Raw genomic sequence first — 15181 nt, forward strand, 5'->3', positions numbered from 1 at the left:
ATGCATGCTTTTTGAGTGTATTGATGACAAAATCTGCAAGAAACCCATCTGTTTGTGCAAGCCTAACTTTACAATAGAACGCAAAGGGTGGAGTATTTACAAAATCGTAAAAGAATACATAACTTTTTAAGTGCTTGTTTCACAATGAAGGAATGTGATAACGCCAAATCCCTTGGTAGAATCATGATCCCCAAAGCAAGTGGAGTTTGAAAATCTTTGTCTCGTGTCAGTACTTCAAAGGAGGCAGAAGATATGAGCATTGGTCTGCCTCGCACTAGACAAGCAGTTCACTATTGTTTTTCTCACGTTTTCACTATCACTCTGATCATAGGAAGAGCCTGAAAGACAAAACTTACCCAGCAATGGATTCGCCTGTTTATGGTGAACCACATTATTTATTTGGTAAAGGACAGCGTTTGTAAGTTATATGATTGTTTAATTAAGCGCACGTAGTTCATTTTCCATATTGTCACTGTACAAATAGATTTTTCTGTTGTTGCCATTTTGTAGCGCTGTATCTTTGAAAGTTCTTGGCTTCTAGAACTATACTTCGGTTGGCCATCTCTTTAGCTATCTAGATAAAGAAAATATAATAAAATGAGTTTTGAAAAATGTGCTAACATGGGGTTCTTGCAGATCCAGTCACATTTATATTGGGCCATGAGAAATTTAATTCTAGATACAGTAGCTAATGAAAGAATAATAATTATAAGGTAATAGAAAGGTCAAATGCAACAATACAAGCATGCAAAAAGCTTCAATTGCAGGTGTACTTTAAGCTCTGAAAAGTAAAAAGTGAACTTGTAATCATGTTTTTAAGTAATATTCTAAAGTTGTACAACACTAATGGCTAAATCCATTAAGTGAATGCTTAACGTCAATCAAAACAACAATATTAACTGACCTGTGACCTTCTTTAGTCAATAAAACAATGAACATTAAGTATGGTTTTTTTGCAAATGACTTTGTCCTGTTTACAATTGAATTCATCGTGTTTGCAACAGAATTTTTCACCTTGGCAATAGAATTAGGCACTATTGCATTAGAATTTGTCACATTTGCAGGAAATTTTGTTATAGCTATCTACAAGGGCGTCAAAACCGGGGGGATTTTCAAAAGCATGTTTTGCCCCCACACCCATTTTTTGGGCCAAGTAGCCAATCAGCCAAAGCTATATACACACTTAGAAGTACATATGTGACCCAGTCTGACAAAACCGGGCTTATCGCCTATTTAAAAGTATCAAGAAATGCCAGTTTTAAGGATTTAGTGTGTTGTAGCTTGCCAATGGTTGAAGCTATGTGTACCAAATTTTCACACATTTTATACCAATCCCTTACCTTCCAGAGCATCCACTGTGCAAGTAGCCAACAACTAAGTTTCCCACCATTTTAGATAATTTTTAAACCGAGGTTGACTGTATCAGGCAAGCTGCAAATTGGGTGGGAGGTGGGGGCCCTGGAAGGCGGGCAAGATGGTGTTTAAAAATTGAATAGGAAGGCCAAGGGATGAATTAGGCCACGTTTTGAGCCATTGTGGTCTCAAAACTGGCTAAAATGAAAGGAAATTCACAGCAGAGGTAGTTATTCAACACCACAGAGCTGTACAGCCACATACAGTCATTCCCAGGCTGACCACAGCTCCATTAAGGCCTCGATTAAGGCCCCACACCACACGTACGGATCGCCACTGGGCTTGGGAAAAGCAGCCAGCAAAACCAGACCACTCAAGTCTAGCTTAAATGTGGAATTAGATAGTTTATTCATGTAACTGAGTGTCCTGGGTGAAAAATCGAATCTGCTGACATGGGAAATAAGACAAGTTTTCTCAGACCGGGTCACATACAACTGTGTCACGTGAGATCATGTGATCCACCCAATAATATAAAGTTATAAACTGGCTGCTGTGGTTGTTCCAAGTGGCTGGTACTACTTCTGGATGTCTTTCATGGCTGAAATAGGTAAGTTAGCTGTTCTGGAGTATCTGGCTGTAAATCTGTAGTTGTATGTGACCCAGTCTGACAAAACCGGGCTTATCGCCTATTTAAAAGTATCGAGAAATGCCAGTTTTGAGTATTTAGTGTGTTGTAGCTCGCCAATGGTTGAAGCTATGTGTACCAAATTTTCACACACTTTACACCAATTCCTTACCTTCCAGAGCATCCACTGTGCAAGTAGCCAACAACTAAGTTTCCCGCCATTTTAGATAGTTTTTAAACCGAGGTTGACTTTATCAGGCGAACTGCAAATTGGGTGGGAGGCGGGGGCCCCAGAAGGTGGGCAAGATGGTGTTCAAAAATTGAATAGGAAGGCCAAAGGATGAATTAGACCAAGTTTTGAGCCATTGTGGTCTCAAGACTGGCTAAAATGAAAGGAAATTCACAGCGAGGTAGTTATTCAACACCACAGAGCTGTACAGCCACATACAGTCATTCCCAGGCTGACCACAGCTCCATTAAGGCCCCATACCACACGTACAGATCGCCACTGGGCTCGGGAAAAACAGCCAGTAAAACCAGACCACTCAAGTCTATAGCTGATTTTGAATGTGGAATTAGATAGTTTATTCATGTAACTGTGTGTCCTGGGTGAAAAATCGAATCTGCTGACATGGGCGATAAGACCGGTTTTCTCAGACCGGGTCACATATATACCTCCATACCAGAAGTCATACAACCACCACGCAAAAGCACTCTCTGTGGTGTGGCATCACCAGTCCACCGTAACTGTCAAGCCGTTTATTGTACTGTATTAAACGCAAAACGCCTGTTATTTTATTTCTCTTATGCTTGCACATGATATCTGTTGTTCAAATAGTTTTTGGATCCCATGCAGTGAGAAGTTTAAACAGTAGAAAGAGTGCCACATCCATGGCATTATATGATGTGGGAAAGATTTAACTCAAATTGAGGGTGGTAACAGATCTAAGAGGGCTGTCTCACTGTAGTGCGCAAGTGTATGGGAGTTGCTGACTACCTACAATTAAACCAGAAATTATGAAGACTTTGGTGAAGTTGATTTATCAAGTAGTGTAAAGAGAAACCTACAAGGATGCTGAAAATGAAAGCGGCTAATCATGAACACAATGTGGTATTCACATGATCTACATTAAGTTTGGGAATATCTGCCAGAGCAGAAATCTTGGCTTTAACAATGTTTCACTTTGCGAATAACAATTATTAATGTTGTAATCCTTGTGGTGTGAAGTCATAAAACTTGCATAAAGAGAAGACCTTCAAGTGACCATGATTTCTCACGTGATTTATACATGCATCAAGCACATGCAATAGGTGTAGAGCAGCATAGCAGCCATTAGCGGGATAGGGAGTGAAAAGTCATAACTATGCAGTGTAGATGTAGGACTATAGCTAGTGATAACACTCCACAACACCTTTATGTAAGTGCACGTATGAACTGGGTACAGGAGCCATATCAATGGGACCTTATGTATCTGCATGGGTGTTAATCAGTTTATGGTTGGCTATCTTTGCCCCTCCCCACTCTGAAAATTGTTCCTACGTATGCCTTTGGCTATCTCTAATCAGTGAGCACCTGGCTAAACAAGAACACATGCAAAGCAGCTGAAAATAAGTATTGACTAACAAGAGCTAATAATAATTAGTTATTAATTTGTCTACAGCATGCTTTACAAGGATTCGGAGCACGTATGTTCATTGTTGATAGCCATTGTGCCATCAGATGTGCACCAGAATTTTACACCTCTAGCCTCGGTTAAGTAAAACTTCATACAGACATGGATGTATGCTAGCAATGACTTTCTGAACAAACTTGCTTCTATCTTTGCCTATAAGATAAACAATAAGTTGTGATAAAGTTGTGATAAAGTTTCCTGCAAACATGATGAATTGTAATTCACTAACACCTAATTCTATTGTAAACATGCCAAATTCTATTGCCAAGGTGACAAATTCTATTGCAAAAGCAAATTCAATTGCAAACGGGATGAAGTCAATTGCAAAGGTGACAAATTTAATGGAGAAATCCTGTAACATTGTATATTTAGATGTGAAACTGTATACTTACACACATTTATGTATATCTCATAGGAAGAATGAGTGATGAGAAGTAGGAAGGCAATACAATGAACCCTAATAACAATATCTAATTTTTTGTTTAATACACTGGTTTTCTCTATGGTTTCTATGTATATGTGTATGTACGTGTTGATACTCATTTGCTTCGTCACTAGCAAATGATTTTAATTTAAATGAATTTAACACTTTCTGTAGATTATACTATCAACTAAATTTTTTTGTGCAATAATGGTTAAACAAACATGGACTCTGTTTATTGTCAAGTACAAAAGTGTGTGTTGTTAGAAAATGTGAAGTGTAGTATATCCTTCACTCACCGCATGGACAGTTGCTCTTAACAATATTGTAACATTTTTAGAACATAACAATATTATTTTTCAATCAGACAGACAAGCATAGCTAGGGCTGATTAGATATTGGGGAAAGACTTTTGCATGCTTATAAAGTGCTTTTACAGTTAGTACTTATGTTTGTGCTTGAGCCTTTTTGATAAAGTGCATGTAAATACATACTGTTATTTGCTTTATTTTCATGCAAAATCTTTTTGTGTATAAATATCTTCAAATGCTTTACGCGAATGATTACTCTATTAGAGTAGTTTGATCTTGTATAAAAATTTCATGCATATGTGTATAAAAATTTCATACATATGAAAATTACAATGAAAAAAAGCAAATTACAGTGCACATTTTTATTGCATTTAGAAAGAAAATAAACTTATGTTTGGCTTCCGTTTATTCTTAATCTGAACATCATACGTAACCTGGTCTTGACATTTATCTTTTCCAATTGATCTAACTTGACAAATCATGACTTATAAGCTAGGGTCAGCTTAGTAGTAATGCAGGACACAATACTGTGGCAAACGTGTGGTACTGTAGATTCAATAATCAAAATTTTTAAAATGCCACAAGCTATCGAATTTATTGCCAAATGTCTTAGCACAATGCAAGGAATTTAGTAGTTTTGGACAATCATTTTGTGTATTAAATATGTGTAGATTTGTTCATCTACAGCCAAAGTGCATGATTGATAGCTTGCAAGGCCCACACTGTTGTTTTTCGGGCTGCAACACCACTAGGAAGGCTGCTCACATCTTATTCAGAAACCAAATTCTCCCATATTTTGAAATGAAATGAAGTATGTGTCTCAGAGTAAAGCTTACCTCCTGTATAAGTTTAATGTAAAGTCTATAGTCTAGAGTGCTCATGCTGGTTGCTTTTAGCATAAGACTTCTTTGCTACACATGTGCAGGTGTGGAGAAACACACAAACAAACAAACATATGCACAAATTTTTTGGAAAACAGGTTTATCATACAGTACAGTAGTACTGTATATTAGGGATCATGGAGATTTGGGTTTTCCTAGCCAAAACAAATCACCCTAAAACCAGCTTCACAACTCCATCCTGGCCCCTTGGCAGTATTGGTTAGGTATAACCAAGCCCAAAAATACCTTCGGTGTGATCCTAGAGGCTTCCAATAAATTGTTATGAAATTTTTTAAAAATTATTCAATTGAATTTTCTACTGACTAACTGCAGCTGCCCGCCTGCCTGCCTGATGCCTTCAGGCAAGCGTAACTCAATAACGGCTAAGGCTATGGGCTTGATTTTTTCACTGTTCGATGTCGCTTCGTCCCGAGACGTGTCTTTTGGCATACCACAGTACATACAACACACATATCATGGACTTACCTTTGTCCTCCTTTGTGTCCCATTTCTTTTTGCTAGACCTGAGCCTATTATGCTTTTGAGCATTGCTCCAAAATTTCTCCTATTATGCTCCAAATATGCCCAGTTGTGTCCCATTATGCTCCAAATATGCTCATATAATATTGTGTCTTGACTGCTCTATTAGAGTACCTAATGCATTGTGAACTTTCTATTAGGATATTTGATTATGTGATGGTAGGTTAATGGTAAAAATTTTAATAACGACAATTCAGGTGAATTTTGTGCCAAGACCAAGCGGCACCAAATTGACCTGAATTGTTATTAAAATTTTTACCATTAACCTACCATCACAGCCATTTCTTGGCCGCCACCTTGGATTTCACATCTTTTTTCACCATAGCCTTTCTCAGGGCCGCACTCTTTTTTTACAGCTTGGCTGTTTTGGATTCACTTCTTTTTGTATTTGTATACCCCAAAGCCGGCCTATGGCCGGCTTTAGGGCTTTTAAACCTATCATTTTTTTCTTTACTACAGGAATAACAGATGAAGCAGGGTGATTTCTTTGTAGCTGACCTCTCTGCAAGGTGATCCTTCTAGCTGATCTCTCTACCGGATGACTTGTTTGTAGCTGAACTCTCTACAGGGTGATTTGTTTGTAGCTTAACTCTCTACAAGGTAACTTCTTCTAGCTGATCTTTCTACAGGGTGATTTGTTTGTAGCTGAATTCTCTACAGGGCAATTTGTTTGCAGCTGAACTCTCTACATGGTAGTTTCTTTGTAGCTGAACTCTCTACAATGTAACTTCTTCTAGCTGAACTCTATACAGGGTGACTTGTTTGTAGCTGAACTCTCTACAGGGTGATTTGTTTGTAGCTGAACTCTCTACAAGGTAACTTCTTCTAGCTGATCTTTCTACAGGGTTATTTGTTTGTAGCTGAATTCTCTACAGGGCAATTTGTTTGCAGCTGAACTCTCTACATGGTAGTTTCTTTGTAGCTGAACTCTCTACAATGTAACTTCTTCTAGCTGAACTCTATACAGGGTGACTTGTTTGTAGCTGAACTCTCTACAGGGTGATTTGTTTGTAGCTGAACTCTCTACAAGGTAACTTCTTCTAGCTGATCTTTCTACAGGGTTATTTGTTTGTAGCTGAATTCTCTACAGGGCAATTTGTTTGCAGCTGAACTCTCTACATGGTAGTTTCTTTGTAGCTGAACTCTCTACAATGTAACTTCTTCTAGCTGAACTCTATACAGGGTGACTTGTTTGTAGCTGAACTCTCTACAGGGTGATTTGTTTGTAGCTGAACTCTCTACAAGGTAACTTCTTCTAGCTGATCTTTCTACAGGGTGATTTGTTTGTAGCTGAATTCTCTACAGGGCAATTTGTTTGAAGCTGAACTCTCTACATGGTAGTTTCTTTGTAGCTGAACTCTCTACAATGTAACTTCTTCTAGCTGAACTCTATACAGGGTGACTTGTTTGTAGCTGAACTCTCTACAGGGTGATTTGTTTGTAGCTGAACTCTCTACAAGGTAACTTCTTCTAGCTGATCTTCTACAGGGCGATTTGTTTGCAGCTGAATGCTCTACATGGTAGTTTCTTTGTAGCTGAACTCTCTACAATGTAGCTTCTTCTAGCTGAACTCTCTACGGGTGGCTTGTTTCTAGCTGATCTCTCTACAGGGTGACTTGTTTCTAGCTGAATTGTCTACAGGGTGATTTATTTGTAGCTGAACTCTCTACAAGGTAACTTCTTCTAGCTGATCTTTCTACAGGGTAATTTGTTTGTAGCTTAATTCTCTACAGGGCGATTTGTTTGCAGCTGAACTCTCTACATGGTAGTTTCTTTGTAGCTGAACTCTCTACAATGTAACTTCTTCTAGCTGAACTCTCTACAGGATGACTTGTTTCTAGCTGATCTCTGTACATGGTGACTTGTTTCTAGCTGAATTGTCTACAGGGTGATTTATTTGTAGCTGAACTCTCTACAAGGTAACTTCTTCTAGCTGATCTTTCTACAGGGTAATTTGTTTGTAGCTTAATTCTCTACAGGGCAATTTGTTTGCAGCTGAACTCTCTACAATGTAACTTCTTCTAGCTGAACTCTCTACAGGATGACTTGTTTCTAGCTGATCTCTGTACAGGGTGACTTGTTCCTAGCTGAACTCTCTACAGGTGATTTGTTTGCAGCTGAACTCTCTTACATGGTGATTTCTTTGTCGCTGAACTCTCTACAAGGTGACTTCTTCTAGCTGATCTATCTACAGGATGACTTGTTTCTAACTGAACTCTCTACAGGGTGATCTGTTCATAGCGGAACTTTCTACTGGGTGATTTGTTTGCAGCTAAACTCTTTGCATGATTGTTTCTTTGTAACTGAACTCTCTACAAGGTAACTTCTTCTAGCTGATCTCTCTACAGGATGACTTGTTTCGAACTGAACTCTCTACAGTGTGATCTGTTCATAGCGGAACTTTCTACTGGGTGATTTGTTTGCAGCTAAACTCTTTGCATGATTGTTTCTTTGTAACTGAACTCTCTACAAGGTAACTTCTTCTAGCTGATCTCTCTACAGGGCAATTTGTTTGCAGCTGAATTCTCTACAGGGTGATTTATTTGAGCTGAACTCTCTACATGATGGCTTCTTTGTAGCTGAACTCTCTATTAGGTACCTTCTTCTAGCTGATCTGACTAGTGACTACAGGGTGACTTGTTTGTATATAGCTGAATTCCCTACAGAATAACTTGCAATGTAATTATAACTGAGTGAAATATAAATGCAGCTGAATGCTTTATTAGGGTGACTGTTCTATTAGACTATCTCGATCTCGCATTTGCTGCACCATAGATAATATACCCACCCACCTGGATATGAAACTAATCACGTGCGTGCATGAGTTTCTATTGAGATTCAAAGTCCTATCCTAGTTTCGCGCGTAAAAAAAGAAGCCGTATGGTTTGTGGCCTAGCCAGCTGATAAACGCTTACAAGTGCTGCAAGTAGTTTGTTTAGGTGGTCTAGTGGATTGTTCTCTGCACTGCACGAAAAGTAAGATGTCCTGCTTGTGTCAGCATGTAGGAAATTTTTTTAATGACTTTCTTTAGAATTTCCTATTTGAGTTATCATGCAGGAAATGTTTTTGAACATTTTCTGTACAATTTCCTGTTAGTGTCACATTGCAGTAAATTGTTTTAACATTTACAAGAAATGTAGATAAAATCAGTATTAAGATTTTCACCACATTCATGACTAGTGAAAATGCAGCTGTAAACTGATCAAATGGATACTGCAGGTTTCTTGTATTTAGCTCAGTGTAATACTGAGCCAAAACTTGGTCTCAACACAACATAGGTAGGGACCCGCCGATTATGCTCATAATTTTACCTATTATGCTATGCTGCACTGCTCAAAAATTTACCTATTATGCTTAAATTTATGCTCAATACTTACCCATTATGCTCAAATTATGCCCAATTATTTATGCCTCAGTTCTCATGCTCTGCTAATAATTTCCAGTTTATGGGTAAATAATAAGTGCCTGAAGCACAAACTTACTTGTCAAAATGCATATCACAGAAAAGATCAATATACTCTAATAGAACAGTTAGCTATGTGATTGTTCTATTACAGTTACTGACTGTTCTATTAGAGTATATCGATCTTTCTGTGATAGCTATTTTGATAAGCAAGAATTCATACTATTACACAAATATTCTACCTATTATGCTAGCATTATGCTCAATGCTTTCAGACACCTATTATGCTCATAATTATGCCAGCATAATCGGCAGGTCCCTAAACATAGGCTTTCAACATCATATAACAGAGTGTCTCTACAACAATGTGTAACATTGTAACCCAAATTATGCTGCTACAATAGCTTTTTAGTGGTATATGAATTGTTATACTAAAGAAGCTCTATTTTACTTTTAAATTTAACTTTACGTGAGGCCAGAATTGTATCTAAATCAACTACACCATATTTCTCAGTGACTTACCGTGCTACAGAAAAAGAAGCTATGGCATACAGTGATGATACTCAACCCTTTAGGCTTTCAACATGACAATATAAACAGTCAACACACAGAGCTAGATAGTTATGTACTGTGTGCCAAGGTAAATATTACAGGAATTTGTGGCCTTAATTGTGTGTTACACTTTGTGTCTTTGTACAATATGGATGTTAGAATTTGTCATGAATAGTGACAGACAGCTGGGAAGTATGGCGTTGTGACAAAGTGTTTATTTTATTTTAGTAAATATCTAGCGATGGCTTTACTTACTATTTCAGCAGTTCACCATCTTCATGCTATGTACTTTAATGTATACTACAATGATATACCTGGATTTGTGGAAAGGTACTGATTACTACGATAAAATAACCTGCACTTGGTTGCCAGGAGATAAGAATTGCACATAACTATATTCAAATGTTTTGGTAGACCTATATACTTTGCTATTCATTCATGTAAGCATGGCCTATAGACATTTTGAATCACAAAAAAAAAAAACATCTATAGCTGCTAACAGTCTGTCACTATCAAATGCATGAATTTTAGTAGGCACAATCAAAGTTTGGTAATTGTAAGGTTTCAGCCAGGGTTGATGCTCAGTTGCTGTTGCTGTTTCCTTGAGCAAGAAAGGTTACTCACATTGCTCTGGTTTACCCAGTTGTTAAATAGGGACCTTTCTTAAATGGTGACTTTTTGGTAGCCCTACTTTTAAATGCTTTTGGTTGAATACATATTAAACTATAACATTACTTTGTCGGTTCTGTTGTAAATGAATTCCTAGTCACCTGTTAGCAACTATTGTGTGCACTATAATACATATCTACATGTCAGGAACATGCATTAAGCATGTAGCAAAGTAAGTTTCAATCGCAGAGGCTCTTAAGATGGAATGCAATCCATCTATGCACATGTGTCCTGCTAATGGTGGTAGCTAGCTTTTTCTATATTAACACTAACTTAAAAGTGCCAAGTGTTCACAATAATCTCCACAGTGATGTGTGAAGTACATTGAGCAAAAGCTCTTCAAAGCAGGCAGTGATGTGTAGTGCAAAAAATTCTATGAATTTGCATACTGGGAATCGACAGTGTTGGGAGTAACGCGCTACTTATGTAACGCGTTACGTAATATTATTACTTTTGTAGTAACAAAGTAATATAACGAAATACGCTATAAAAACAGGTAATATAATGCAAGATACTTTACTTACAAATGTAACACGTTACCTAAGTAATATAGCTACTGTAACGAGTCTAATATTACATAATATTATTACTACAAGTAACGAAGTTACTAATCTCGTTAGTTATCCTCTGAGTAATGCCTAGCCACAGCGAAGTAATGAGGCCTACTGAATGAAGCTTATTCACCAGCTTCTTACTTATAACCAAAATTTGCATATTGTCCAACAGCACAATCATGTCACGTGATAAGGTGGTAGTTTCACACGTGACAGCTTAAGGCTGTGGACACAAAGTAATATAATATGTCATATTATTATAGTTACTTTATTTTACGGGTAATATGTAACTGTAACTAAATAGTTCTGTTGCAAGTAATATGTAATATGTAACTAGTTACTTTTACAAAGTAACTTGCCCAACACTGGGAATCCACCACAGCACATTATTTCATTAGTGTTAATGGTTATATTCATTTTAATGGCTTGAAGGAACAGCTGTTAGTCTGTGTGCCAATAGTTTGAAAGGACTTATACTTTGCTATTGCTTTTGACTTGCAAGCACAGACATTATAAATCACAAAAAAATTCTGTAGCTGCTAACAGTCTGTCACTATCAAATCCATTACCTTTGGTAGGCACAATCAGTACTTTGATACATGGAAAAATTTAATGTTTTGTAGTAGCTAGTGTGTGTGTTTGTGTGTGTGTGTGAGAGAGAGAGAGAGAGAGTAAATGAGGCAGTTAAGATAAATGGTCTGAGTTTGGTAATTGAAAGGTTTCAGCCAGGTTTGATGCCCAGTACAGCTACCCAGGTGTTAAGTGGCAACCTAGTGACAACTGGGGAGGCAGACCATCCATAGCTCTGATATAACATATGTAGTGGGTGAAGGTACAGGTGATACTTAATTGGGCTGCCATGCCCACACATTCACATAAGATACTGTATGGTACACCTTTCTGTGAGTTACGTATAACACTAGTCCTGCCCTCGAAGGATTATGCTTACGATGACTCTTAGCACCAGCCTACATGAGTAGCTAGCACACAGATGCAGTCAGGTAGGGAAGTGGTAGCTGAAGGTATTGTCTTTTGTGTGTGTGTTTGTATATGTGCGTGTGTGTGTGTTGGGCTTTGCTCTGTTAGTGTAGGCTAAGGCTCACTAAGAAGTTGACAGGAATGTATTCAAGTACATGAATAGTTTTACTAATCAGTGTGGACAATCTAATTAGCCACAGTGCATCCCACCGCACTAGCTATATGGCTGCGCATGGATGAGGTCACTGCTCTATCATGCGGGAGTGTATAAACAGTGGAATGGACTACTGGAATGGTGGAATACTGGAATGGTGGAATGGGATTTTTTAAAGTTCAATATCATTTTTTTACATCCAAATAAGTACAACTCCTCCCCTTATGTAAGCAAATAAATAGGATTCCCCTTGAGTCAGCATACTTTTACTCACCACAACACTTGTATGACTTATAACTCAATATTATTACTTGTGTGAAACTAACTGTGGTTCAGTTTAGTGTGCAAGATGGCACTGCCACGATGAACTGTGGCTGAATTTTGTTTTCTGACATAATTGTGGAAAAGGTTTATTGTAAACACTTACAAGATAGTCGCATTTCACTTTACCCAAAGATTTTCGCTTAGGTTCCTAGGCTAGTGATAAACACCTCGTACAGGCCCTGCCTTCTGTGTTCACCCTCCAGTGCCAAATTGATAAAGTTGATAATAAATGAATACTTCATTATACAGTGAATGTACTTTTACAATACATAACTATATGTAATCAGCTAGCTAGCTAACTTTTTATCATTTGGGAACAAGGTTTAAGTCAGGAGGCTTCTTGGTGTTCCCAATAAACTGTTATTGTGCATGTTCATAACTGACTTTACAATGCAATACATTGGTAAGCTTTGTCTATGGTGAGGTGAAGTATGCTTAATAAGCTGACTTCAAGGGAAATCCTATTTAATAGCTTATATAAGGGGAGGAGTTGTACTTATTTGGATGTAAAAAGTGATATTGAACTTTAAAAACTTCCATTCCACCATTCTAGTATTCCACCATTCCAGTAGTCCATTCCACTGTTTATACACTCCCCTATCATGCTCGTATATATGCATGCATGCATGCACAGATTGCACACAATCACCTTCGCTGCATGTTTCTTCCGATTGTTCTAGTCGCAGTTAATAACGAGGCTCTAGCAACAATGCAGCTTGTTGTCATCCAGAACTAGAACAGTGCTTGCGCTCCATGGCAGACTTACTTGCAGGTATAGCTATAAAGACTGTCACAGCATTTATGATCGTTCATAGATATCGCCTCTTCCATCCTTTTCCGCCAGTTTCTAGCGACGCCACAATTGTATACCTTTGCTACAGTAGATAGTTACAGTGCTACACGCATTTGGCAGCTACAAAATCGCATATTGCTTGCTGGCAAAAGGAGTAGAGGATAACACCCCCTGGGTCGAGAGACAACTGGGTGCATTCCACAAGTACTCATCATCTCTAGTACAACTACCTCACAGTGAATTGGTTAAGTCTACTTTATAGATGACTGCAAGTGCAAGCTACCCTGACATAGGGAACTTTGCAGAAAGACAATAGGAAGAGCTGCATTTGTAGCAATTGTGAGGTAAGAAGATGTGGATAATTCATGATTCATTATTAATTTGTTATCTATCATTGCATGGCAGTGGGATCTGCCATCAACATCACCTAGCTACGTAAAGTTGTCAAAGGAAGTTACAAAGTAGTTACTGATGCTTTCAAAACTTGGACTGCTGATGATGTCTTGTGGTAGTACTGTAGATGAAATCACATAGTAAGTTCTGCTATAGTTCTTGGAAATGAGTATTTTGTGGTCTATTGAAGTTAGGCAGTGGAGAAACCTTTGATCATGGCTGGATCTTGTGAAAGCTATGAATGACACTGTACAAGGAATAGTATACATTAATTTAAGGTTTGTCACAGGAAAAAATTGCCATAGCAATATTTTTATTGTAACAACATTTTTACAGATGCTACAGTGTACCTATAAGAACTATATATAACTAGTGATGAAACAGATTAGGAGAAGAAAGCTGTACTCAACGGACAGAAGTAAAAGAGCAAATCTACATTAATTTTAGTGATGTAACATCCCTCAGAAAAAAAGAATCCTGAAGGTGTCAAGAACTTCAATTTGTGAACTGAAAATTATAGTTGCTGTACAAATGATGTGCTTTTTTACTTATTAATGAAATACGTATTGTGGGTAGTAAATACAACACAGGAGCGAGACATTGCTAGCTATATTACTAGCTCAGTATAAAGCAGATGCACAATATAGAAAATGTTGATTTCAGCTTTTATATCCTGTATGCATTTCACAGTGTTAAAATGTACATTTCTTCACTGCCTCATTTCCAGCACCATTCTAGATGCAGTAAATCTTTCTCTATCCTCTGTATGAAACTTTACAGAAATCTATTAATGTTCTAAGTATGAAATGTGGCTGAAATGACAAATTTCATGGCCATTTTATACTCATTACCTACAAGTGGACGTGGAACTTTTCGCCCAGTGCTGGTTGAAGCCACTTATCGTAAGTGGGTTTATTGTGTTGATATTGTGGTCAGTCATATTTTTCAATGCATTGCTCGCTAACGTATTGGTCGAGCTGTAATGTCGTTGCTAAATCTTGCTTTGTTACTCTGTAACGTGTGTTATTATCCCTGTTTTGAATGGATTCGGTGTTGTTTGCTGCGTGCGTTTATTCCATGCAATCAATTTTGTCACCACATTCATTTGGTGCCTGTATAACCCAGAGTTTTAAAACTCACATGATTTAATCTTTGTATGTTATAAAACAAATCCCATAGCCACAGCGTATTTTACCACAGATTTATATTATCATGAAATCAGTGTATTGAATTATTGTATTTATCACTGTAGCTATAGCCCTCACTCTCCCTGCATATCACTTGATGTACCCCTGATTCCCAGAACACAGAGGAAGCATGGTAAAGGCCCCAGAAGCAAGGCTCGTGTAGGTCGTAGATATAAAAACAACTTGTGGAGCAGAAGAAAGACCAGCTTGGATAATGAATTTGGATCCGGCAGCCAGATTGGAAGATGAAAGCGGGAAGCCACCAGATAGTAGCAGGGAGCCATCACATGATAACGTGAAGATAACAGGGAGCCACCAGATGATAACTGGGCTGAACCACATGAAGATAGCAGAAAGCCACCAGATAGTA

General features: G+C 37.9%; 1 protein-coding gene and 1 long non-coding RNA gene across 4 annotated transcripts in view; both read left to right on the forward strand.

The window, feature by feature from the left end:
• Positions 1-4253, forward strand: part of LOC136268706 (uncharacterized) — a 36402-nt gene extending 32149 nt beyond the window's left edge. Inside the window, exon 13 of one of the 2 annotated variants that reach the window (XM_066064151.1) lies at positions 4066-4253. In XM_066064151.1, the coding sequence (XP_065920223.1) occupies positions 4066-4089 (24 nt within the window). In that variant the 3' untranslated portion in view covers positions 4090-4253. The remainder of the gene's footprint in view (positions 1-4065) is intronic. The other variant, XM_066064157.1, reaches the window with a different exon arrangement.
• An 8975-nt stretch (positions 4254-13228) lies between these two features.
• LOC136268758 (uncharacterized) lies at positions 13229-14211 on the forward strand. Of its 2 annotated transcripts, XR_010707117.1 has the most exons (4): positions 13229-13575; positions 13637-13764; positions 13815-13902; positions 13961-14211. It is a non-coding gene; the product is annotated as an uncharacterized lncRNA (long non-coding RNA). The 2 variants fall into 2 exon arrangements; XR_010707116.1 differs by having other exon boundaries at positions 13237-13575; positions 13637-13902.
• Positions 14212-15181: the final 970 nt, after the last annotated feature.

Source organism: Dysidea avara, chromosome 1 (genome assembly GCF_963678975.1).
Source record: "Dysidea avara chromosome 1, odDysAvar1.4, whole genome shotgun sequence".
Taxonomy (NCBI): domain Eukaryota; kingdom Metazoa; phylum Porifera; class Demospongiae; order Dictyoceratida; family Dysideidae; genus Dysidea; species Dysidea avara.